Raw genomic sequence first — 26,207 nt, 5'->3', positions numbered from 1 at the left:
TGGTTGAGACACAGTTTTCTATCCCAGGTGCTGCTGGCTGTGAAATTAAAATCTAGTCACTTTGGGAGTAATTTCATGCTGCATCAATTATGTTTGCCCCAATTTTTCTTTAATTATTTATTAAATGACTGGAAGCATCGATTTTAAAGAGCTGAGCAAATGTCACCGGCTCTTTTTGCAACATGAACATGGCTATCAGTTGTAATATCAAATATGAAACCATAGCCCATATTTATAATGTTGTGTGTGCTAAAAATAAGCAGGTTTGCTTACGTTTCTGACTTCCTTTTTATATATGAGAATGAAGGCTTCCAGTTTATCCTGACTACATAACTTCATATAAATCTGCAGCATTGTTGTCTGGTCACCCTCTAGGCAAGCTTATATTGTTATTATGATGATGATGATCATGGCCTAGTTGTTGGAAGGACTCCCCTAGACACATTGCAAATGAACTGGTCTTCCCCACAGTAGATCTCAGATTGTGTGGGACGGTTGAGTGAACAGACATAATCATGTCAGCCTGTATGTGTTGTGGATTATGTTAATCGTGGCCTTTGGCCCACAAACTATTTATAGAATGCGTTTAATTGCATCCAGATGAGGAATATGAATGGCAGCTGCATATAGGAAATGTGGATTGTGTTTCATTAGGCTCTTCATGGTGTGATGATGATGATGATGATGGAAAGTAGGTCTCTGTGCAGGGCTTTAAGATTGTGCTATAGCGCCCCCGTGTGTCAGCTCTTGTCACCTACCTGTTTATTCCCCAACAGGACATATATCACTTCCTCTTGCTCAAGTTGTACTCACAAAATCTGATTTCTTCTCCTCCACCTTCCTCTTCTTTCCATTCTTTTTGTCTATCCTGTGGTTCATTCACCCTCTATCTCTTCACATACAGCTTTTGGTTTCCTGTTCAGCGACAAGTGTGGCTTCAGTACCGAGCGACTCATTCTCAACAAGCGCCGGGACACAGTGGAGAACGTAGCAGGCATGGCCTTCCTCCTTGCAGCTGATCGTGTGCAGACGGGCAGCTACATCGGACTAGACTACATCATTGGGGACACGGGTATCTCTCAGGGAAGGTAAGCCAAAAATACTGAACTTTCTATAATAACAAATTACTTTTGCGCAGTGAGCCTCGATGTAAAGCGCAGGCAGTGTACCCATACATGCCAACCCTTTCATTACCCTCTCCTGGTTTCATCATGGGTCACAATTCTCCTGTATTTCTCCTGATTCTTGACATGTTGTCACACTTCCCCTTTTACATATCATAACCTGTTTCTGCAAATGTGCAGTGTATAGTCTGCTGTACTGTTGTGCCTCGTCCTCAGTGAGTGAGAGACGGACAGAGAAATGGAGAAAAGAAGGAATATTTAAATGTCACCGTAATGCAGAAAACAGCCCTTGAATATCACATGTTTCGTGGGCAGGACCCCCAAAGCCCCACTTTGGTTTCAAAATCCTCCCTATTTTTGTGGTCTCAAGGTTGGTTGTAGCACACAATGTGGAAACTTAATGGTGCTCATTAGTCTATCAATATCTCATCCTGTCTGGGTATGAAATATTCAAGAGGGAGGGAGCAAAGATGGGACTTTATTTTTGAGCATAAGGTGGGAGAATCATTAAACTGGCATTTCTGTACCATTTTTTTCAGCCTTCATTCAGAAAGACTGATCGTTCACTGTTCATTTATCACTGAGATGAGATTTTTTTTTTGCACCAGGGATGTTGGATGACGGATCAGAAAAAGAGTATTAATGACTCCTCATAATGTCCCGTCCTGCAGTAAGAAATTGAATTGCATCATTTGTTTTGCAGACACTATTGGGCCTTCAAGGTGGAGCCGTACTCCTACATGGTTAAAGTCGGAGTGGCCTCTGACTCAAAGCTGATTGAATGGTTTCACAATCCCAGAGATACGAGCAGCCCAAGGTAGGTGCAACCTTACGCTTCTGTACCGCACACACAGCAATCATTTACAATTTATCCATAACCAATAAACATTTGGTGAAACTGAGACGCATACTGTATAAATTGTTAATCTTTACCTTTTTTTACAAACCTACCGGCAACACACACAGACACAACAGTCTCAGTCCAGCAATAAGTGTGTTTGAGTCACATGTAATCCTGTGATGTAAGAGAACCAGTATAAACCTGTAAAGAGCTTACTCACAGACAAAGCCTGGCTTTCTCAATGGATCAGCTCATGGAAAAGCATGTAAAGAAACACATTATGTTCGCAGATACATTTTAACTCTATGGTAATTACATAATGCATGCAAGATGATAAACAGCTGGTCATTTCAGGGCTGAGTATGCGCTTTCCCCCCAGATGTTGTTTTGTTTTGTTTTATTTTATTTATTTTTGAATGGAATGGATAAATATAGGTTAAAAAAAACACAACAACACAAAAAAGAAAATGAGTCTAACAATTTCGATAATCAGTTAACTGCCAAGAATTCACTGATTCAAACCCCTTTAAAATGTAGAAATGATCCCCTGCTCTTTGTTTCACACCCTCTGATTTTGACATAAGTTTCAAAAATGAGATACAGCCTGATATAAACTATCCACCCAACTCTCTTCTTCTTCCTTTCACCAGGTATGACCATGACAGTGGGCATGATAGCGGCAGTGAGGACACGTGCTACGAGCTCTCCCAGCCCTTCACCCTCCTCACCCTGGGCATGGGCAAACTCTTCATCCCCAAAGCTTCTTCATCCTCCTCCGTCTCCTCAGCAAACGCAACTGCGGCCAATGACCCTGGCAACCGCGTGCTTCCCATGCCACAACGCCTGGGCGTGTGTCTCGATTATGACGCAGGCCGGGTGTATTTTTACGACGCCGACACCATGAGGTGCCTTTACGAGAGGCAGGTGGATTGTTCGGGAACGATGTACCCTGCTTTCGGCCTCATGGGCAGCGGCAAGGTTCAACTGGAAGAGTTCATAACGGCTAAGAGACTGACGTTCTGAGGAGGGTGGAGTACGTTGATGCTTTAGGACCTGCTTCTGTTTGATCTTTGGCAGGTTTTAGTGACAGGGTAATGGAGTACAATCCAAGTTTTTCTGAAGGTCAGATGAGGCAGATGTGATCAATGTGTTTGGTCCTAAATGTGAAATGAGGGTCTCTGCCAGAGTTGGCATGAATAATGTATGATCCACACACTGAATATTAGTGTCCACATACAAAGGTCTTCAGAGGCTTGTATATGGTATGTGAAAGGTCTTCTCTACATACCAAAGCTTCTGTCTCTGTTAATTGTTTTGACCTGGTTTTAATTGCCAGCTATGATCAGCTGTTAATGTAGTGTAATTGGCTGCAAAGTTAGTCTGCAGCGACTTTAAATCTTTATTGTTTTAACATGAAACGCCTTCGAGCTTACACTTACACTTCCTCTTTTGCCAGGTTTATGTTCATAGATTATTTTGTGTGTATTATCGGGTGATGTTTATTTCTTTTGGCTCTTTTCTCTAACTATGTGTCTAAATGTAGCAGCATGGGTTTAGATGTAATCTTGGTGGACCTGAAAGAGCCTTGTAGCTACTTTAATGCTAGCGCCTTTGTGCCTTTTTTTTTAGGGAATGGCTCACTTATCGTAGTTTGCTCTTGCAAGCAGATGTTGGTGTCATTGCACAAGCATTATGGACATAGTTGTCCGCATAAATACTGTATGTGAGTTTTTACTGTAGGTAGTTTGATCACAGACACTGGTGTCAAAGTTAAAACAGTTAATGGTATTCATTCTAACTTGTTACTCACCTATTTACTCTTGACTTGATCACAAAAAAACACTACTTTTCCTCCGTGTCACAATTTTTATTCAGCTGTTTTTGCACAGTATGATGAAAGAAGCCTCGCACATGATAAACTTTTCAATCATCACGTTTTAGCACTACCTAGTTAGCTTCTTCACTTTAAAAGACGTAATCCGCACATTCTTGTCCGTCACACTCTCAAAAGCGTTCACTTTTTACTAACTTACACATGATTCCTGGAGCAGTTACTTAGATTAACAAGCCTCTCACTGTTTGCACCGAATGTGACTTTGAACATCACGAAACCAGCCAGGTACCAGACCACCGTGTACTTGTAGTCAACTTCAGTTTGACAGCTGCAAAGTCACCAAAAGCCAAAGCTCTTGCTGGCTCCTGGTGCTTCAGTGCAACACTCAACTCTGTGTCTCTCATAGCCTTTAAACACAGTTTAAACACACAGTTATTCAGGTTCTTACAACAAGTGCTATCACTAAACACACTGTTCTGTACCTTTTTAATATCAAAACCACCTTTAACTTACCCAGAAGACACAAGGAGTGTAGCATTTAGCATGTCACTTGTGAGTTTGGCTATCAGACAGACACCTAAGCGGTTGATTGGCTTTGAGTAAATCAGCTCAGATAGTAAAGTCTAAGAGAGCACATGAGACAGACTGTTTCCTTGGCAACCACACTTGGTTTTTGTATAGACGCATACTGTAAATGTGCCTGCACGTGGGTTTGTTTGTACAGTCATGTATATTTTTGATTTCTGAAGGGGTTAGGGTAATCGGTGTGTGTGCGTTTTCTCAGGTTTCTGGCCCTGATTGGGGCCCCAATGCTACCTACCTCTCTCCGTCAGGCCTGGAAAACCTTAACTACTGTACCTTTCCTCACAGAAACGAGTTTGGTTTGATTTGCAGCTTCGTCCGTCGTCAGTCAGTTCGATATCTCTGCCCTCTCTTAAATGGCAGATAATAAGCTGATCTGTCAGAAATGTTTGATTTAACTTCCATGTACATATTAATCCAGAGTATATTATTTTCAGTGAAATAATAAAGTACATCTTAAATGTTATTAGTTGGTGTTTTGCTTGTGGACTTGAAACAGACATGTAATCACTATCGGTGGAAGTTACTGTAAACAGATGTTAAACTTGTTCGGCTGCCTTCGTCAAGGGAGTGTTTTTCAAATGGTACTAACGACCTTTTCTTCCTCCTTTTTCTTTTGTGGTGTTGGTTTGATTAGTCAGTTTAAATGTTTCGTTTTGGGTTGAAAACATTAAATAAATTCATGCTCTCATATTTAGCTGGACATGAACGTTCTCCAGTCTCAAAATATTGGATTTCTGTGACTGTGTGCATATATTTCTTTTAGACCTGACGCCTAAATCCTGCATTTTAAAAATATCTCAACATCTTTAAAAATATCTCTATGCATTTATGAAAATGGCAGGGCAGGTTCACGTTTTTTTTTTCCATCACAGAATGTATTCCTGTTAAATACAGAACAAACAGCTGAATGTTATTTTTGTTGTTGTTGTTTCTAAGGTGGTTTTCTTCTGTTTGTTCCACTTGGGGGTCACAGCACAGTTGTATGTAGTTTTAGAAAATCTGTTTAAAAAAAGGCTTGTAATCTCAACATACACAGCAGTTTTTGAATTAAAAATGCATCCTAGCCTGCGTTTCAGCGATGAATTTAGAACCAAATATTTTGCAGGCTGGCTCTCAATCTAATACCAAGCTAGCACTTTAAAAGATCTGTAGCATGTCAGCGACCGTTTGGCTCTGCAGGTGTGTATAATAAATGTGTGTGCAATATTATGAAAACAGGCTGTAGAATAGACAGACAATAGGGCCTGTCGAGACAATTTGCACTGTTAATAGTTTATAGTTTAGTTTGTGGTTTTAAATTGGCTTTCCCTTGATACAAAGTGAATTTTAAACACTAATTTGTTTCTTATTCTTTTTTTTTTTCTCAGTAATTTTTCTGAACTCTAAATTAGCGACAGTGCATTTGTCTCTGTGTTTTCTCCAGAGGATTTGGATGTGGTGTGTAAGTGGTGGGTTTCTGTATGTGTTGTATGTAAAGACTTGGAAATGTCGTTCTTTGCTCTGATTCCTGGAAACGCTAGACTTTTCAATTTGCTGTGTGGGGATTTCATCAAATAAAACTAGTGTGTTTTTAAAATCCACTTTGTCTCTTTCATATTGTTCACATATCTGCGTAGATGTATGGTTGTCTTTGATTAATTTAACAGCTGTGACATGATGCCAGTCAACAGTCTTTCTAGATTCCCTCTGTTATTTCTTGCACAATTCAGAAATGCTGTCTTCCAAGCAATGCACACATTTACAACAGAGCTTCCATATTTACATATTTAGCACTGTGAAAGTGTTTCACAACTATAATCTTGAGCTTTCTTTAAATAGTTCAATAGTGTAGGCTACTGAAATGTTAAACTGGAGCTGTCTTTACACATTGCTAGTTACATACCTTTGTAAATTCTGCAGCTAACTTCTGTATGCAACATCATGACTCTGACCACTGCCCAATTATATTTTTCCAGATGCAATTTTTGCATTTATTTATTTATGTTCTAAATCACATTTAAAATGTAATCTTTGGCTGCCTCACATTACTTTTTATTTGGTAAAACTTTATAATAACTATCATTAATAAATGTTCAATTAATACTATAACATATGTACATATACGTACAAACAATATATTAAACCTATTAGAAATGTCATACTTTGACAAATGTGTCAGCCCATACAAATATTTATGTTTGTGTATGTAAATGACATATTTTGGCGTACATTCACATATATATTTATTTATACAAAACTTAAGTATGTGTATAAATGTGTAATACACAAGCTATATATATTCATAGCTTATGTACATATATAAAGAAAATCATCATATATTCTTATAATATATGTACATATTTCATATATGTTCTAAACTTATACAGTGTATAGTTAACATGCATGGCCACAGCATATAATATCAAGTAAAAATTCAACAGACTTTTTTCATGTATGTATGAAAAATATATATTAATATTTTTGCATATAGAAATGTATTTGTGAAAAAATTGCCAATATTTGCTCTATCCATTTATCTTCCACAAGTTCAGGCCTCTGGAGAGAGTTCTGCTGGAGGAATCAAAATTAGATATTTTCTAACCCCTAAGCTAAAAAGTGTACAGACAGGTGTGATGGAAAGAGGTCTATGCTGGAGGAAATGTGGTGAACAGCTTGCAGATCATTTCCACATATTCTGGGGCTGCACAGCCATTCGATCATATTGGCAGGAGGTAACACAAGCAATACAAAACATACTTGGTGATGGAATTGACTGCTCTTTTACGACAATTTATTTCTTATTTCATCTTTTGGCCCAAGATAAATACCTACTAAAGATATTATTAGCTGCCAGCAACAAAGCTGACTGGATGAATATTGTTACTGCTATTCAAGGGATGGAAATAATAACTTTTTAATCAAATGTATGGACTGATAATAAATTCCTGCGGCAGATTGTGTATGTGACCTCACAAGATTATCACTGAATATTTACCATACTTGTATATCCATCAATTAACTGCATTGATGGATATACAAAGCAGAACATATGGTAAATATTCAGCTTGTATAAATACAAAGGTGACTAAATGATTGTAGGTTCACAACACAATACCAACAACATGTTTATTCTAAGTTAGAATAAGAGTTACCATGAACTGGATGACTGAGAACCTTCATCATCGACAACACGTTTAGTATAGTCACTTATAATGTACTGTGATTGCTCTAGTTCTCCCCCTCTAAAACTAAAAACAGGACAGTTTTGAAAAATGTGCTGCAAATATACATATGCTAGTGGTTTTTCAGGTTGTGGAGCATGAATGAGTAAAGAGTTTATGGATTTTGGAAAATGTGGTCATTATAAATCAAGTCAAGACAGAGTAGATTTTAATAATATGATGTATTTATTGATGATATTCACCCAGCAAAGACTGAAGTGAAAACCCATCCACCTGCTGAAGGATGCTGAGGAGGAGAGCAGCAGCAGGAGGAGGAGGAGGAGGAGGAGTGACGTCACGCTGTGCACGCTCTCGTCCTGTCGTCGCAACCCGGAAGAGACGAAGGAGGAAGAGAGCCTCCACGTCACGGAGGTGTAACATCGGCGTCAGTGCAACACAAGGTGCTACCTCAGTGGGATTTCAGTGCCATTGTACAAACCCCCGGGGCTGTCCCTCATGTAGGTTTATAACCACACGGCGAAGATACGTCCGGCTGCTCGGTCACTGAGCGGCCTCGGGAGAGACTGCGGGACCGACTAACGTACGGTACGTGAACGGTGTGTCTGACGGTTAGCCAGCCCCCCCCCCCCCCCGGAACCGGACGGTACCCGCCGCTGTTTCCCTCCGAACAACCGGTGACCTTTGTAGCTAGAAGACAGCGATACTGCGGTTTTTGTATTGATAAAACGTCGTAGGGACCATTAGCCCCGGAGTGTCGTCGCTAGCTAGGCTGGATTAAAAGGTCGATGGCGTCAAAACGTTGTTGACGTTTCGGTTTGACAGTTGTTGGCGTCCTGCTGCTGCTGGTTGTTTAGCTTTGCATCTCATTTTCATGCAATCTGTATAATCTGATAACTAGTTACAGCTAAAAAAAAAAGAAGCAGCCAGGCCTGTTGATCAGTAGTGAGAAGTGTTGGTACAGTAATACTGTAAGCACACTGTAATAACGTGCTAAGGCCCGCTCATTGTTGTGATTGTGATGTGCTAACGTGGAGCAATCTTCAGTCATTAGTCAGTAGGAGATGCCACTATATCTGAGTAATAGATGTTTCTGTAGCAAAATACGCCACTCAATATTAGTCAGGGATGTTGGGTTATTTCAGTGTTTCACTTCCTTTTTCTGTGACATGTCTGGATTTTTATTTTTGTGTTGAATGTTTTGGGTCCCAGCACATTTCATTTGACTTTTGTTGCATATTTTGAGTAGTGTATTTTCATTATCGCTTCATCAGTTCAGGGAAAAAATACAATAAGATGTAGTGAGCAAAGATGGATGATTTAATATTCCACATTCTTCTTCTTCTTCTTCTTCTTCTTCTTCTAATCTGTGTTTATTGGTGGACTAACTTTCAAGGTGCAAACAGCCACCTACTTTATCGATGTTTGTAAAATGCTGCTCTCATTAAATTAAATCTTCGCACTTTGAATTCACATTACGGCCTCTGTTTATCGGGTAGAATCTGACCGACACTGATAAATGCCTGATTATATACATTTTTCAATATCTGGCTGATAATTTATCGACCAGAATATATCTTCCGTCCCTACAAATTGTTGTCTAATTTGCTTTAGATTGACTCATCTAGTAATAGACTAATCGTTACAGCTCTAACATAAAAAAAAAATCATTGTGTACCTTATACTATGTCGTGAGGGTTATCCAGACTTGGGGATGGAGACTAAAGATTCAGAACAAAAGACCTTAACTCTAACACATTTTTAGCCAAATGCAAATGTTTGCTCCATCTCCATTTCAATTCAATTGAAGCCTCTGTGATACAACACTCTGTGATCATGCTTATTAATATTTATGTGTTATCCCCATCATGACATCATATCGTATGACATACAACCTACATCAGTTCAGCACTATGATGTGCAGCCTATGAATGGAGGGATTAATGTCATTTTAACCTAAGGATTCTCCATATTATATGTCTGAAACATACCTCCATGTGTTTGTATAAATTAGAATATTGTGATTATCTGTGCAGTGGATTTATTAGTTTTTTATCTACTCTCCATCCCAGCATTGTCTGAGTGACACAACTATGTTATAACTGGTTATAATTGAGGAATCTGTTGTTTTCAGCTAATCTGTTTCGTACTTGTATCTGTATGCCACTGTATGTCAAGTTGGTGAATGTTTTTTCTCAGTTTGCTTCTGTTGTTTTTTTATTCGCAGCATGTTTTTTTAAACGCGATATATGTGTTGTCACAAGTCCTGGCCTGTGTTTTGCTTGTGTTTTGCGTATTTGCATGTGTTTTCTTAAGTTGCAGTGTGTTGTGTGTGTGTTCTGAATAAGCAAAGGTTTCTTGTTTCCTTGGTGGCCCCTGACAAAATGGTTTTCATATTTTCAGTAGCAAGGAAGATTACATTAAAAAGGTGTCCTCCACCCCAGGATGGCTTGTTGTTTTGTCCACATGTCCTGGCTTGCATAGACGAGGGCAGCAGTTTTGTTATGCCTGCCATAAGTGAAAAAGTTGGTGATATATTGATGTAAGATGTAAGATTTGCAACAGTATGAGCTGCAGTGATGAAAACGGAAAATGAAAAATGAATTTGGTTCCTCAAATTTGTGTGTACATTTCTTCTGATTTGTATATTGCCACATAATATATATATAGATAATCTTAAATCTCTTTTTTATTAAAATACACAAATCCTCCCAGGTTCAAAGGAATAATTCACTTTACGGAGCCTTTAGTCGAGCCACATTACCTTGTTTTAAGTGATCTCAAGATGCCATATCAGTCTCCACCACATTATGAAAGCTTGTTTTCAGTACTGTATATTGTTCTCTGTATTTGTTCAGTCCTAAGTACAGCAGTGTTGCCTAATATCTAATCTTCTACTCCATGTAGTAGAGATTATGGTTTTGTACGTAACACGTGGTTACGGTTGTGAAAAAGATCCCATCAAGAACCTGTTGTATAGGAAACACCCAGTTGTTCACACCCCATACACACCTTTATTCTTTCAAACTGTCATGTAATCATATATTAGTGTAAAATTACCCTGAGATGGGAATTCACCTTTTGATTTAACATATAACTTGTGTAGATTCAGGCTGTAGAATGTGTTGATAAGCAAACGACACAGTCAGCAGTGCAGGAATAAAAGACTTCAAGCTAAGCTGGTTTATTTGGCATGTTGAGATCATTAGGAGCATGGCAGGGGGCTCCTCTCAACTCCCACAGATATTGATTTCAAAACAATCCATTATGAACATATATTGTGTATTGTGTGTGCATTACAACAGCCTGTGTTTGAAATGGAAGCTGGCTCTATGTTTACAGCACCATTGTTTTGTTTAACAATAGTTTGTAATAATAATATTTTAAGTCAAAATCTGTTTGGGAATTTCTGAAGCAACCGCAGAGCCTCATACCAATTTATATACTGATTGACATCGAGCTATTGTTGTTTACCCTTCAATATTTGCAGCAAACCTGTGGTTAGCAATTTATCATGACCCACTGTGAAATTTTGGGCATTGGGCTGAAATACTCAGAAAATTAAGCTCCCTAGAAACCTGTAAATCTTAGAAATACACTTGTCTGGTCCACCGTCACTAACTGCAGTAAAGCAGCAAAGGAAAGAGGAACCGACATGAGGTAGAGTTATGCTCCTCTGTGAAACAGGTAGTCTCACTTCTCGTGCAGTGACTGAGCAGTGAGAAAATAAGCACCTGTTTCAGTGCAGTGCAGACAGCACTACTTCTCTTTTGCCTCTTTTTGTAAGCGTTCGCCTGGACAGACTACATGTGAGATATTATTCTGGTGAGTAGTGTGTTCGACAAAACTGCAATTGGTCATTATGGAACAGGAGCATGATGCCAAATACAGTCGTGTGTATGTCTATCAACGTGAGGTCAGTGTCATCACTTAAAAGAATTTTCTCATGATTGGTACGGTACGTGAAACAGGTGTCTTCAATGCGTTTTAATCCTGATCCAATCCGTTGGATGTCTCACCTTGTCTTGATAAGCCAGGTCAGAGCTTCATGACCAGGTCAAATGGCTGTGTTATGGCGATAATAAACTAAATGCCTCTAAACTGCTGGGTCATCCGTAAAAAGGAAGTCTCAAATGTGTTGACAAGGGCTGCTTGTGTGTTGACTTGCACGGACAGATTGAAGTGATCCAGGACAGACAGAGCAAAGCATAGCAGCATTTTGTTATGTGTGCACATATAATTTCATTGTTTACTCTGTCATTACTGTAAATATTGTTGGCCTATTCTGTCTTAGACAATATTGATGTACCTTTGTTGTATATTGCAGTAAGGTAACCTTCAATAAAAACAGGAACTGCATGTGTATTTAGAACTTGATCAAATTTACTTTCAAGGAGGTGGCACACTCATAAGCCACTTCAGTAAAGGGTGTTAATGTAAGCTTATTACACAGAGATCGACAACAAAACACTCCAGTAGCTCTCACAGTCGCAGCTTCTTCAACATTAGAAGGACTTCATAGGCACTGTTTGGCTTATTAATTGCAAACAACAATGAAAACGTGAGTATGTACTGAAAATAATGTCTCCCTGGAACTTTGGTTAATCCTAACAAGCAGCGAGACAGTAGTCCTGCTTGCAATGCGTTCACTAAGAGGCTTGCTAATTCTAAAACTGTGGAGGCTCAACCTCGATTCGGACAGTACCGACGAGAGGGTAGACAGGTAGCATTCCTAAGGCCAGATAATTAAGTGTTGACGATGCAAGTTCATTTTCGTCTTCTGTTATCTTTTGCCTAAACTGACAAACTCCCACTTTGCTTTTGTCACCTCTTTTGTCTTCTTTTGCATGTTGTGCTTTCAAACAAGTCAGTAACTGATGAGTGGGTGACACGATTTAGTTTCTATATCGAGAATTGATCGAAATTAGCTTTCAATTTTGATAATCAAATTCAATGGCAGTATTGGTGACACCGGCTGCACCGACTTGCGCGCATCCACAGCGGGTTCACAGTGAAAAAAACAAACTCCAAAAACACTTCAAATATGTCATAGCTAGCTTAGCATTAGCCTGCAGCTACACTTCTGGACACTTTGTGCACTAAGACTGCTGACTGGTTTGAAGATAACTTTGACAGTGTCAGAGATGTTTCAAAGATCCTTAATTGATTTCTTTAAGAAGAGGGTTTACACTCGAGGGATGAGTTGGACTGAACTGATAACACTGCCAGAGATTTTTTATTGATTTTTTTGGAAGATGGTTTACTAGGGATAGATTTGAGAAGCCAAACTTTGAATTTCATCTTTAATTGTTTATTGCTGAGTCGCTTTAGGGTGGTATGTTTTGTTGAAATTAGCTCACCCCAACCTGCGAAAATCCACCAAGATAAAGTCAAGCTCTTATTGTAAAATCCTCCTAACCTTTCAAAGAAGAATTTGAAAATGTAAGTGACAGTTGTCAGGGCTTAAAACCAAAGATCTGTTGAACTTGAACTGATTTAAACTGTATAGAATCCCAAAAATACTAAGTAATACAGGATAGTAGGACTGTAATTGTTATACTTTCTGTATCATTTGCCTTCATCTGATTACACTCCCGTCTCTTTTTCTCTCGCTCTCCCTGTGGGTCAGTCCCGTCTCTTCATGATTCAGCTGTCAAATAAACGTTAATTGTAACATGGGGCATGTTAAAGAGAAGTTCCTGCAGTAATCCCATGCACGTAGACTTTTTTTCCCCCCATCAGATTAAGACTGAACTTGAATATATGGTCTTTGGAGCAGAAGCTCTGCGTGCCTGACTAAATGTTCTGTTTTGGTACAGCTCCTGTTGTTTTTACCTTATAAATATTAAAAACTGTGATGTCTCCTTTTTAAGTGGAATATGTCAGACGTCCAGAGATTTAGGGTAAAAAGTACGAGTTGACTAAATGGCAATTTCGGCTTCTTTGTCTCTGACTTTTCACTTCTTTGTGATAGCAGTAGTCCTATCTTTTATTCTTATCATGTATAGCTGCACCACAAACAGAGCTCCAAGTATGCTGGGCATCTTAAGTATGGTGGGTCAAACCACTTTGGAAATGAGAAAAACTGAAAATGAGTTATGATTTGCTTTATAAGTTGTGTTTTGAAATGTTTTAATCACAGAATCCTCCCTGGGAGATAGTAACAGGACAAACAACGCTGTTTACAAATGTATTGCCGATGCCCCCACAGAGAAAATCTATCACATATGACATCATTTGCAACAGAAGCATCTGCAGGATAAAGATGCAGTGGTAATTTGTTTTGACTCATTGAGCGTGGGATGGGAGATTTCTCACTTCAAACAGCCTGTGCTCTCTGAAGCTCCTTGTTTTGATTTTTTTTTTTAAACTGTAAAAATACTATGTGCTCTCCCATTTGGTGGTGTTTAGGTCCAGCATTTGCTTAAAGGGTTAGCAGTCGGTTTATTTGAGATTTCTTACCTGCAGCACAAGAGAACATACTGCATAGTGTACATTACGCGATTCTACAGTATGTGATTTACGTTAAATGTTTCTTGTGTTTGGTTCTTTCCTCAGTGTTCCAGATGGGTGAATCAGGCTCACGCCGTTCCACACTCGTATCCCGCCTGCCGATCTTCCGCCGCAGCAGCAGCAAGAGGCAGGAGTCTCTCCCTTCCTCTCCGTCTTCAGGCGGAGTGGGAAATGGTGTCCACAGCTCCTCGCCATCCAGCACTAACTCCAGCTCTGGCAGCACCGGGAAACGTCGGAGCCTTTTCCGCACTCCATCTCTCAGTTTCACAGCTAAACGGAATAGTGAGCCACGTGTCCAGCCTATAAACCTGAACCTCACTCCTCCGCTGTCACAGGGCACTGACACAAACGGAAATAACCAGCAGACGATCCCTACGTCAGTGTCAACAGGTTTCAGTGAGAGTGGTGGACGCCCCAAGTCACGCCACTCATTTGGGTTCGGTAGCCACAAGAAGAAAATCACACGCTCTCAGACTGAGGATTTTGAAAAAGCGTCTTCATCCTCTTCCACAACCAATCGAAATGTGTTTATAAACTGCATCAGCAGCTCAGGGACCAATGAGGGCGACGACTCTGGGTTCCTTGATGACTACAGCGGTGGCAGTAATAACAAACGCTCATCACGCCAGAAGAAACAGCTACTGCCCAAATCTTTCTCCGCTCACCACCGCTTCTCCAAGACTTCTGATCACCACCGACCTCCTGAAGTGAATCTGGAACCTCCAAGCTCCACCACCATCACTCCAGGGGCCGGAGGGCTCACACCGGGGTCATGGCCAGGCGAGCTGCTTGGTGCTGGTGGTGAGAGCTCACTACAGTCACCGATGATATCAGAGGACCGAACCACAGCCATCACCCCTTCAGAGTTCATCCCCATCACGGAGGATTCTGTATCGGAGGTGGATGCCCTGCCAGTCCCCAGTCCTGAATCGGGTTTAGACCCAGGACCTAGCTCTGTGCCTGGGCCGGCTACTGACACAGCTCCACCTGACCTTCCACCTGCTCCAGAGACGTTCAGCGTGGCGGTCTCTACCTCCCAGGTAGCTTGTTTTGCGCTTTTAACTCTGTCTTTCTGAATCATACAAGGTGCTTTGGAATCAAACGGGTTAATCAGTATAGACATAGAGCACACTTCTGTGAAAGATTAATCGTAGTGCACCAGCATGAGTTTTGACAAGCATTCTAAATTATCTGAGCAATTCATTTTTAGGCTTTCACAAACAGGAAATTATATGCAAAAAAGATTGAGACATAAGTGCTCCGGGAACAGACAATACAGCCACAGGTGCCCTTGGATGTCAAGAACAAAAACTATAAAAGAGGAATATTTATGACCATTGTGTGGAATCTGTGAAATGTGGCATAAAAATTGAGCATTGGGCATGAAAAGTCCTTTTATTGAAAGTGCTTAGGCATGAAAAAGAAAACCCTACGCATGTCTGCAAACTGCTCTCCACATTTCACACCTTTGTGCTCTCAACTTTTCCTCTTCAAAAAGAATGTATCCTATTTTATTTCTCGGTTGTTGAGGGAACTCCAGACAGGAAACCATTTACCCAGAATAACAGCTGCAAAGACAAAGCTCTGTACTCAGGCCATTGAAGAGTAAATACTGTATGACTGTGTTATCTAAACATGCACACTGCTGCCCGAGGACACAAATATCCACCTACTAAATGAGTACTAAAGTGGTTTCTCCTCTCTGTAAATTGCTTTTTGCCTCATTGGAGTTCATAGTTGTTCTTGTATTTGAATGCAACATTTTAAAATGCTTGGTAAAATGCAATGGTCTGTCCTCTCCCCAGGTTTTCTTCACTCCCGCCGAGTCCAGCACTGACAAACCTTTACTCCCTGACACCAGCACAGCCAACAACACTGACTATGAGACTGCCATTTCCCTCTCAGAGCCCGAGACAGCTGTACCCTGCCTACCTCTGCGGGAACAATCACTGGAAGAGAGGAAGGAGAGGGAGGAGGAGAGAAAGGAAGCAAAGGAAGTGGTGTCTGTAGAACAGAGGAAGGAGTTGGTGGAGAAGAGAAAGGCAGGTTACCACACAGAGACAACAAGCGAGAGCGAGGCGGGTGTGGTGCGCAGTGAGGGTTGTCACTCCAACCCAGAGCAATCAGAAAGGAGGGCAAGAAACACACTGTCTGTTCAAGAAAGAGGAAGCTTCTGTGGCTGCCACGAACCGAGGTCCTCTCACTTGAGGAAACCACATGCAGGTATGAAAGTCATGCAAACACGAACAGCTAAATCTCAGATTTACATTCACAGACGCACACACTTTCTCACCCTGTTAAATGGTTATACGCTAGTGCTCAGTGGTCGTTACAAGCCTAGGTTGATCCCTCATAACGGAGACACACAGACAGACACAAACTTGGCTTCAGTACGTGTTTGACATTCCTTTGTGATGAGGGCTCCATGAAAATGGTTGGCCAGGTATGTTATCGCAAAGACAGACAAGGGTATTGACTTCTCACTATGCAGTGACGTACAGGCTATACAAGTTTTTTTGTATGATACATCTGCTTTCTTTGGTGCCTTGGTTACTAGCTTTTTTTTCAATTGACTCTTCTCCCTCACTTGCTTTCTGACATACGCACTCATTCACTTATAGAGGAATTATTTGAGTAGATTTACCATTACAATTAACCACAATTTGTGTTGAGAAACAGACGTCATGCTAATAGTTTCCTGAGTGTTATATCTAAGGTTATATATAAAGTAAATGCATACGTAATGCATAAAAAAGAAACATTGCATACAGATGTCTTGTAGACCTGTAAACTCTTTACCACAAAACAGTTAAATATTATCTGTTCATTATTCAAAAAACATTTACTATATCTCTCCCCAATGAGTTTGATGTTAACATGTATCATGCGGTTAAGGTGACGCCATGCTTCTGCTCCTTCAGTGTTGATTGATATTTTCACCTCCTACTGCAAGACTGAGCAAGTGTGAAAAACATAGCAAATAGAAATCTTTGAGAGTTCATTAACACGCCTCTGATACAGATTCCCCTAAGAAACTGTTAAGTGGAGGTGATGCAGTCTGGGCTAATCAGAACCAAAGTAATAATGTCATGTCTCACTGAGTTTCCACTTCTTTTTTGAAAACTACTATGTGTTTCCTTAACTTCAGAATGATGTGGTCATTTGTGATAAAAGTACAAAGTGTTTTCAAGCATTACAAATTCTACAAGAAACTTTACAGTTTCAAAACTCATTCGCCTGTCACTCTGCAGCTGTAACTCAGACTGTGAATTCGGAAAAATACCTCAGCCTAATAAATCAATGCCAGTTGTGGGTGACAGAAGAGAAAGAGTATGTGTCATACTGAAAATGTATTCCCTGACCAAGTATGATTTGTCACTATCCTCCTCACTTCTTCAGCTGCCGTAACATATTGCAGAGGAGGTTTTTTTTTTTTTAGCCAAGGCTTTTCTGGTAACAGCACCAAAAACTAAATCTGCAGCCCACTGCTCTGCTTTCCAAGAATGGTTTACCTCATGGCAGACTTTGATTAAACCATGAAAAACATGAACTTCTGACTGAGTTTATTTCCCTTTCAGCAAAAGAGATAGATGATTCAAACTCTTAATGAGTGTTGGAACATTTTTGGTTTCACCAGGACTAAGTAACCATGTAGGAATCAAGTTAAGCTGCTGCAACTCATAATTTCAAATTACTAATACTGAAATGTCACTTAATTCGTGCTTTGCTTGCAGTTGCGCTCTATGAAAGTCAAACTATTCTAAGATTACATTTCAGACCAATAAAATATTAACGGACGGGCATTTGTATACATGCCAGCACAAATACTCTTGTAAGAAGTTTATGACTTATAGATGAAATGCTTAGTTTGATCTAATCTTTTTTGTTGTACAGACCGAATGACAGTGATGTTGCACCAACAAAAGTCACTTCCAGGTGGAGAACTGGCAGTTGATTTATATTGTGGAGATTCAGAGATATATAATTGAACGCAGTGGTCTGACTTGTCCGAAATTTCTGCTGTGCTCATTTTATATGTCGTGTTGCTTCGCTTGCATCTTTGATATCTACCCAACAGCAACATCTCAGAATAGTTTTGTGTATACTCAGGCTGTCATTTTATTCAGTCTGTGGTCTCCAAACTAACGTACGTTGTTATCAATGAGATATGAAAGCATCGAACATGCACTTTAAATTAATTAAATGTATACACTTTGAAATAACATCATGAAAAAGTTATTGTCAACAAAAATTGTGATTGGTTCTACTGTATCGTCTCGCAGAACTGTAATTCATGTAACTGCATGATATTTGCTGCTTTGTATATTACATTTCTAATTTGAGATTGTGAACACCCACCCATCCACCCACCCACCCACACACACACACACACACACACACACACACACACACACACACACACACACACACACACACACACACACACACACACACACACACACACACACAGAGTTTGTTCAAATACGTGTTTGCTGGAAAGCAGCTGAATATTGATTTACACTTGTGAATTTCTAGCTTCCAGGCAGTGCGAACTAAAGACAGACTACAGTCATAGAATGTCAAGCTGCTCTGTGAATTTTAATATATTCATGTTTGCACACAATGACACAAGCCTCTGGTATGTGCGCCCACATTTAATACAGGTCTGATTTTCCTTCCTGGTTGAAATGGTCTCAACGTTGAGTAAAAATGGTTGTAGACAAGCTAATTATGGGCCCTTTTCAGGGTAATGCTGTTGCTCAACGCGAAGCCAAAACCTCGAATATCCATGCTCATTTGTAACACCATAAGAACAAAGACAAGAAGAAGACGCACACACTCACACTACACACCAGGAAAACTACAGTATGTGTGTGTGTGTATGAGAGAGAGACAAAGAGGAAAAAAGGAAATAGTTTGTATAAAATGCTGTTTAACAAATGTTTTACAGCCTGTTGCTCAGTGAGAGGATGTGGTAATAGTCTCTATTCACATCTATGTATTAGTAGATCAAAATAGAGCAATTATAGCAATTTTCTGTTTGTCTGAGTGAAGTGTATTCACTCTGCAGTTTCATTGTTTATCAGTAAGCTTGGTGGTACTCAACTGTTGTTATTACAAAACAGGCACAAATACTATTTGACCAAAAACAAGCATTCTGAAGAGCTTCATAACCGGGAGATTGAACTTCATTTAAAATGCTGAATAAGGAGAAGCTGCTCTGTCATTAAGTTTAATGGAAAGATATAAAACAACATATATCCCACAGGAAATAGAGCTGACTGCTACCAGTTGGAAATATAATAAAAAGATGATTATGTCTCTGCTCGTGGAATCACTTTTATTCAGTCTTTCTCTCTGTCTCTTTGCTCTGTTCTCTGCTCTAGCCTCTCTGTGTAGCAGTGTCAGCCCCTATCATGAGGTGATGCGGATGGAAAGGCGTTTGCGCTCCTCGTCTGAGGGGGCTGGTGGGCCTCGTATCCATGGAAACCACAGAGATGCCCCCGGCATGGAGGGATGTGGTCTGCTCAAACACAGAAACAACTCCTCATCATCCAAACTGGGAAGTCTGGTAGGTCTTGAGCTGTGAAACATACAGTGTGGTCTGTGTGTAACAGTTTACATTGTAATCAAGATGTTTAGGTAAAGCATGAGTAGACACACATGCACATGCAGTTAGCTTGACTAAGTGGCTAAGCTTAGTAAGTGCCACTTCCTCTTCTGTACATCCTCACAATAAGGTGAGGCAGAGCAAGTTTATTTGTATCGAATCTTTTCAACCACAGACATGAAAAGTGAAAGGGCTTCACATAAAGCAAATAAATGTAACAGAACAACATTTATAGACATAATGAAGAGCAATAGAAAAATCAATTAGAAAAGGAGAATGAAATGGAAACAGAATAAGATGAGCGACCAGGGACACGCTGCTGTCCAGTTTCAGGGCTGTGATAAATATCCCCTATTAAGGAAATAAAAGTACAGTAGAGAAAACAGAAAAACAAGAGAGATGAACAACAGCACTGTCCATCAATTTCACCAATCTGGAGCCTGTTCTATACTTCAGACAGTTTAAATCTGTCTCGTGTCCTCATATGTATGCGTAATGTACATGTTGATGTTTATGCAGTTCTCAGTAATCCAGCTCATGGTAATTCTAAGTGCTGTATCGTAGACTTGTTTCAGTTTCTTGAAGACGTTTCACCTCTCATCCAAGAGGCTCTTTCACTTCTAACTAACTGGGGTTTAATTGACTGGGGACGTGTTGATATGTATCATGTTGATATGCATCCGGGTGAAAAGTTGCCTACAGGGGCTGTTGCCTCGAGCAAGTAGTTCAGTTGCTTTCTTTAATGTACATTTTTAGCTTTGCAAACATTCACAGCACAGAATGTTAAAGTCAACCCAGTTCTACTCGCATCTCAAATCAAATATTATTTCTGTGTCGCAATGCTCTTAATCCTAAAGCGACTAAAACGACGCCTTTGGCACTGAACAGTTTGCTGTGAGGTGACACAAATAATGCACTGCATAGAGGTTTTTGTATAGCAACTACAGATGTAGGAATTGAATACAGATATTTAACATTTCCACAATCTTGTATCGACCTTAAAAACAGGCACCATGTGGCCATAGCTGTGTACTGATGCTACAGGATGATGATAAAAGTTTCCTCGTAGGGAAGCTCGCCACATGATTACTAAATTGCCCTTGCATCATTACAGGAAGAGCCCAGCTTTAAAAGGGGACGAAAACAGTGGATTCAATTGCCCACAATTGTAACCAGCTGCTAACATACTCCCTTATGATATACTGTTTGATAAGGGATCCTTCCTAATCTCACCCAGTATGCTTTGGGCCATGAATATACCAAAAGTGTTCCAGCATGCTCTGTGCAAAACCAACCACAGTGCAATTGACTGTACTACGAAGCTTTGATTCACAAAAATAGTGCTTTTAATTTTCACTCACTTTGAATTAAAAACTAAAAACGAAAAGGAATATTTCCCCTATTTGCTGAAAGGGATATCAATCGTGCCTGTTCACATTTACATACAAGACAAAAGACAGTATGTTTTTTGGTTATTTCGGTGACGGTTCATCTCAGAAACAGACTTCTCTTAAACTCTTTCAGATTTCAGAAGTTTTTTAATGAAATGTTAAGCCACACATGGTGATCAACAGTGCTGTGTTGACTTTGCCATAACAAAGTGCGACCTCAAGTCTTAATGTGTCACTCAGTACAGATATCCAACAGCTCAAGTTAAGCATAAGAATCTTTCAATAAGTGACTCTGTGCATACCCCTGAATTTGATAAACACATAATAAAAGTCTGGTTTCTTACATTTGAAGCTCTTTAAGGCAAAGCCCTGAAATTAAGTTCAGTGCGGGAGAGAATGCATAAAGCACGAGGAAAAACTTTTTCAGTCATCTGTAGGATTTAAGCATTTTACATCCTGTTTGTTAGCTCAGGCTGACTTTATTGATGCATGCTGTAGCTATATCCACATTTGTTTCTAGAAAGGCTATAGCCACTATTGTGTATTGGTTGGTTTTCCTACAACACACACGAGGAGGCTCTGCGGGAGGAAAGCTAGTTTAAGCCAATCTCATTTATTTCACCAGAGACTATAGGCTTTTACTAAGAGATTAAAAAGGGCAGGGATATACTCAGCACGTTGCTGTGTACTTTAGTCTGCATCTGCTTCTTGACACACACTTCACCAAACATGGAGTAATCTCTCACTTTCCTTCTTCCAGCCTATGAAGGGCTCTTCAGAGGCCTGAGTCATGCAGAAAAAGCAGGAGCCCTGGAGTGAATATTAAATTATGCACTGCCACTTCTCTTCTTTTTTAACTTTGTCAAACTTTGCTGGGTAGTAGAGGGTACTTGTAGCTAAAAGGTCTGGACTGAGAGTCCAGAGCATTTGCAGTAAATACATAACTAAAGCGAGTGAGGTCATGAATAAAAGGAATAGAATGGTACGCTCATTGTTTATGCATATACAACGTGGCTGACTGTGGTGTTTGTGTGTTAAAGAAGCCTGTAGGACATGGCACTTGTGCAGGGCAAAACAGACAGACTAAAGCACTCAATACTAAACAGTACGCTAGGTGGACATGCTTTGTTACTGTCGCGTCATTACAGCTCAGACAGAATACGATTATCATAAAGCAAATGAAGATTTGGTGTGCAGTGACAAACGACTAATTTGCTACAGTCACAGAGATAAACTATGAGGTGCCTCTGTGAAGCGAAGCAAGGCTGCGTTTGCTCGAGCTGCTCCGTGATCTCATTCCAGTTGTTATTCTTATTTTGATACCCCTTTGGGATGCTATGAAATATTTATTTTACCAGCATACACATACAGTGTTGGTTGCTCATAAGTTTCCCAATGACAGCTGCGATAATATTGAGGCAGGCAGACTGAGATAAGAGAGAATTTTCTCGCCGACGTCTTAAGAAATTCTGTTTTGTCAACTGGAATTGAACGCAATCACTGAGACAATCTGAACAACTTTGAATATGCAACTTTGTAGTTTGATTGACATATATGGCAGAAAAGTTCAACTGCAATCCACTTTACTTTGACTGATACTTATGCATATCAACAGTTGCTTTGCGGCGTCCTTGCTAGACAGCGCTGTAATGCAGGGTGCTGCTTGTTTTCATATCCTCCAGTCTGACTGCTGCCCTTGTAAAGGCTAGATATCACCAGTGACACTTGTATTAATCATACAACACATAAGGATTCACTTCTTCTCCCAGAAAGAAGTTGTACTAACCAGAACCAGACGGCGGGGCTTTAAAACGAAAACCAATGAAGAGGCTTGCAAACATGTACTGAATGCTCAAAAACATCATATAATGCAGTAACAATTACCATACACACATAAAATCTAATCACGTTTCAGATAAAATCATTTCCTCTGAGGCTAGGTTTCTTAATGCCAACTGGCCACACTGTACAGCTCTGGCAGCAGTGGTTGGTGACAAACATCCTCATTTATCTCATGACTAATGCATTTGTATTCATGGCTATCGGCACTGATGTCTAGGTGAGCTAAAATGCCGTTAAATAAACAGCATTAGTAGTACTATTATGTGATTAAATGATACATTTAACACATTTTTTAGATTTTTTTGCATTTGTTTGCATGTTACTAAAGAACTTAAACTACCTGTTGTAAGATATGGACCACCTCTTATATGCCACAGAAGCATATCACATACATTCATGTATTCAATGGTAAATGCCTTTCGTCTAACTTGTTATGTTAAAAATATCATGGCGATTAAAGTATCTTCATTCATATTATAATTGTGGTAATGTGCACAGCCCAGAGGCTAATACATTGGTAAATGTACCTGGAAAGAATAGATTTGATAGTCAATTAGGGGCACATTAGCTATCAGAGAGGAACAAGACTCTGCAGGACATTAAACTGCAGGACAACCCTCGAGGATTGGAATTGACTACCGCTGCTGTGGAAAGGACATTTAAGAATGTTTCTTTTAACTCACTCAAGCCTCTTTCCATCCACAGCACTGTGGCTAAAGAGCTCAAATACCATCCTTGTAGTAGCTTTTTGGTTATGTTGGTGCACTCAAATATTCAGAGTATTTTTTTAATTTTATTTTTAAATGACTATTAAGAGTGAGCTCATAAGCTGGCTGGCCAGAAATTCTTCACATTTAATCTTAGGCTTGTAATGTGTAGTACTTCTACAAACCATCTTCTGTTACCACTCTGGCTACTTGGCATGGCTACTTATGGTTGACAAATCCCTACCACAGTGTGTTCTCAGGTTCTCAGTCAGATCCAATCAGGATATCCTCTCAAGCTCCACCATCTCGTCCAAATATGGTCACTTCTGGCTCCAAAAAAGCAAGATGACGATGGACATTATTCCAAAGTCGAGGATTCAAAACAGTTGTAGTTTTTAAGTACTTCCTCATCCTCGTCATTTCCAGACTACATTGTAGAAGTACTCTATTCTACGATGATTGTCGTCACGTTCTCTGCCTTTGCTGCATCAGTCACAGCGTTTTTCTTATAAAATTGTAGACTTTACAACATGTGGTATGAATCCTGAATTAAAATATGTACCTCAGATATATGACCATGGTGAAGATATGGATTCTGTTGCTACCGAAGTCAACAGTATAAAGCACTGGGATTTAGTATTTGTCTGTCCTACATGTTAAATGGCATTGCTTGTTTACTATGAAACAGCTGTTTGCTTTGCTCTGAGATGAGTGATTATATTGTATTGAAATGAGTAGATGTTAAATATAACAAATGTCACATGATGTAAGGCAGACAATGTGGGTAAAAATCAGTTTATTTTCACTCTTGCTTCATGATTTGACTGGACATTCAATCCGCGACTGCCTCAGGCACGTTGTAAACACAACTGGCTGTGAAGTGTCTGCTCGCACAGAATGAAAGTAATTTGTTAGTCCGTATATTTTCCATGGCTAGAAGCTATAATACCTGGCCGCAATGCCAAGACTCTCTTCCTTGATCTTAATGCATTTACCACCCTAAAGCACTGAGTAAATGTAATATTTCATAGACTGTATATATGATTTCCACAGTGGGTGAACAGAAACCAGTGGCTGCTGATGGATGGAAAGGACCTCTTGCTTCCTCTTATTCCTGTTTTGGATGTCATTCTATTTGGCAGTTAAGAGATGGAGCCATCTTTTAATGAGACTCGGATCTGATATTATCTCTATTAACTCAAGGATTATACTCACTCAGATCACATAAGCGAGGTAAAAAGGTGACATCTCCGGGTTATAAAATCATATTAACACATTTCTCTGGTTAGAGGGGCACATTAAAATGGGTAATTTAGCTTCAAATGAAGTCTGTGTGCAGTGGTATTGCACTGTATGGGTCTTTATTTCTTTTCCAATACCTTTTAGCTATTAGCTGTAATGCCTGAAATGAGGTCTTCTGTTCAATTGCATTACACTGAAGGCATTCTCGTCTTTTTTCTGATGTTTACTGCGCTGAGTGCCTGATGAGAAAACAGTAATATTCATACATAAGACGCAATGCCTTGGAGAACATTGATTTAGCTTTAAGAAAATCTTCTCTCACTCTCACAGACACACACAAACAAATGGACAGAGGTGTGGTTGAATAGTTCGGTATGTCACTAAGCGTTGAGGCTCTTTAACTCAGATGGGAGGAGATCAACACAGAACGTGCCTGTGAGGTTGTTTATCTCCAAGCAGTGATGAAAGCCGAACAGACTCTGTCATTGGATTTTCAGATTCACCTGCATCTGCTGATGCTCCACGAGACCGGTGCATAATAGGAATAATTAGGATAATTCAGACAAGGTCTCTCGTCGAGCATTAAGTGGTCTGAAAGCCTGTAGTAAGCATCATCCACCTTTTTTTCATTTTGGAAACCTTGTCTAAAAGGTTGTTTCAAGCAATAAAATGTATTCAGAACCAGGTCAAAGCACTATTTGTAATGAATAATGAGTTCCTTTGGCCTTGTGGAGCTATCAGGCTGCTGAGAGTTGCTGCATCAGGATAATTCAGTGTACTGTATGAGATGAAAAACAACAACGTTGTGGTGCTCATTATTACTGGTATTTGTCTAAGGTCTTATAGTGCACTTATATGGTAATACTGTTTAAGCCAATTATAGAGACGTATCTGCAAAATTGTGTTCTTCGAAGATAGAGTATTGTTGATTTACATGCACAATAATGCAGTCAACAACGGTCTGTTGCAACTTTGTCACATATATATTATATATTTTTACCAATTAAGTTCCCTGCCACAAGTTTGCATATACCGCTACAATATTTATACTTTGATTACCTCATGCAGGGCTTTGTTGTGTTTAGTCAATTCTTATTTCTTGTTGCTAAAACTTCTTTATGCAGAGGATTTCCCTTTGATGACCATCAGATGGCAGCATTGACTTTTGAAATGCAGCTGAACCAAAAGGAGCATCATGCATCATTATAATCTCATAATAATACCACTAACACGAGTGCATTTACTGAAAGATTACAAATGGAGATTTTTTTGGTGGGCGTTACATCTGGAAGCATGACTCCCAATAGTCATGTGGATAAGGGACTGGGAAAATCTTGTCAGTACTTTCTTACATTTAAT

General features: G+C 39.7%; 2 protein-coding genes across 3 annotated transcripts in view; both read left to right on the top strand.

Annotated features, from left to right (window-relative positions):
• Window positions 1-5,084, top strand: part of trim36 (tripartite motif containing 36) — a 28,222-nt gene extending 23,138 nt beyond the window's left edge. For both annotated transcript variants that reach the window (XM_073465429.1, XM_073465428.1), the window contains exons 11-13: window positions 905-1,088; window positions 1,828-1,941; window positions 2,616-5,084. In XM_073465429.1, the coding sequence (XP_073321530.1) occupies window positions 905-1,088; window positions 1,828-1,941; window positions 2,616-2,988 (671 nt within the window). In that variant the 3' untranslated portion in view covers window positions 2,989-5,084. The remainder of the gene's footprint in view (window positions 1-904; window positions 1,089-1,827; window positions 1,942-2,615) is intronic.
• A 2,922-nt stretch (window positions 5,085-8,006) lies between these two features.
• ccser1 (coiled-coil serine-rich protein 1) overlaps window positions 8,007-26,207 on the top strand; it is a 118,792-nt gene continuing 100,591 nt past the window's right edge. Inside the window, exons 1-4 of the mRNA XM_073466977.1 lie at window positions 8,007-8,130; window positions 14,101-15,095; window positions 15,861-16,278; window positions 19,443-19,627. Of these exons, the coding sequence (XP_073323078.1) occupies window positions 14,109-15,095; window positions 15,861-16,278; window positions 19,443-19,627 (1,590 nt within the window). The 5' untranslated portion in view covers window positions 8,007-8,130; window positions 14,101-14,108. The remainder of the gene's footprint in view (window positions 8,131-14,100; window positions 15,096-15,860; window positions 16,279-19,442; window positions 19,628-26,207) is intronic.

Source organism: Pagrus major, chromosome 5, assembly GCF_040436345.1.
Source record: "Pagrus major chromosome 5, Pma_NU_1.0".
NCBI classification, from domain to species: domain Eukaryota; kingdom Metazoa; phylum Chordata; class Actinopteri; order Spariformes; family Sparidae; genus Pagrus; species Pagrus major.
Note: the sequence above shows the minus strand (reverse complement) of the source record. Positions and strands in the feature narration are given on the sequence as shown.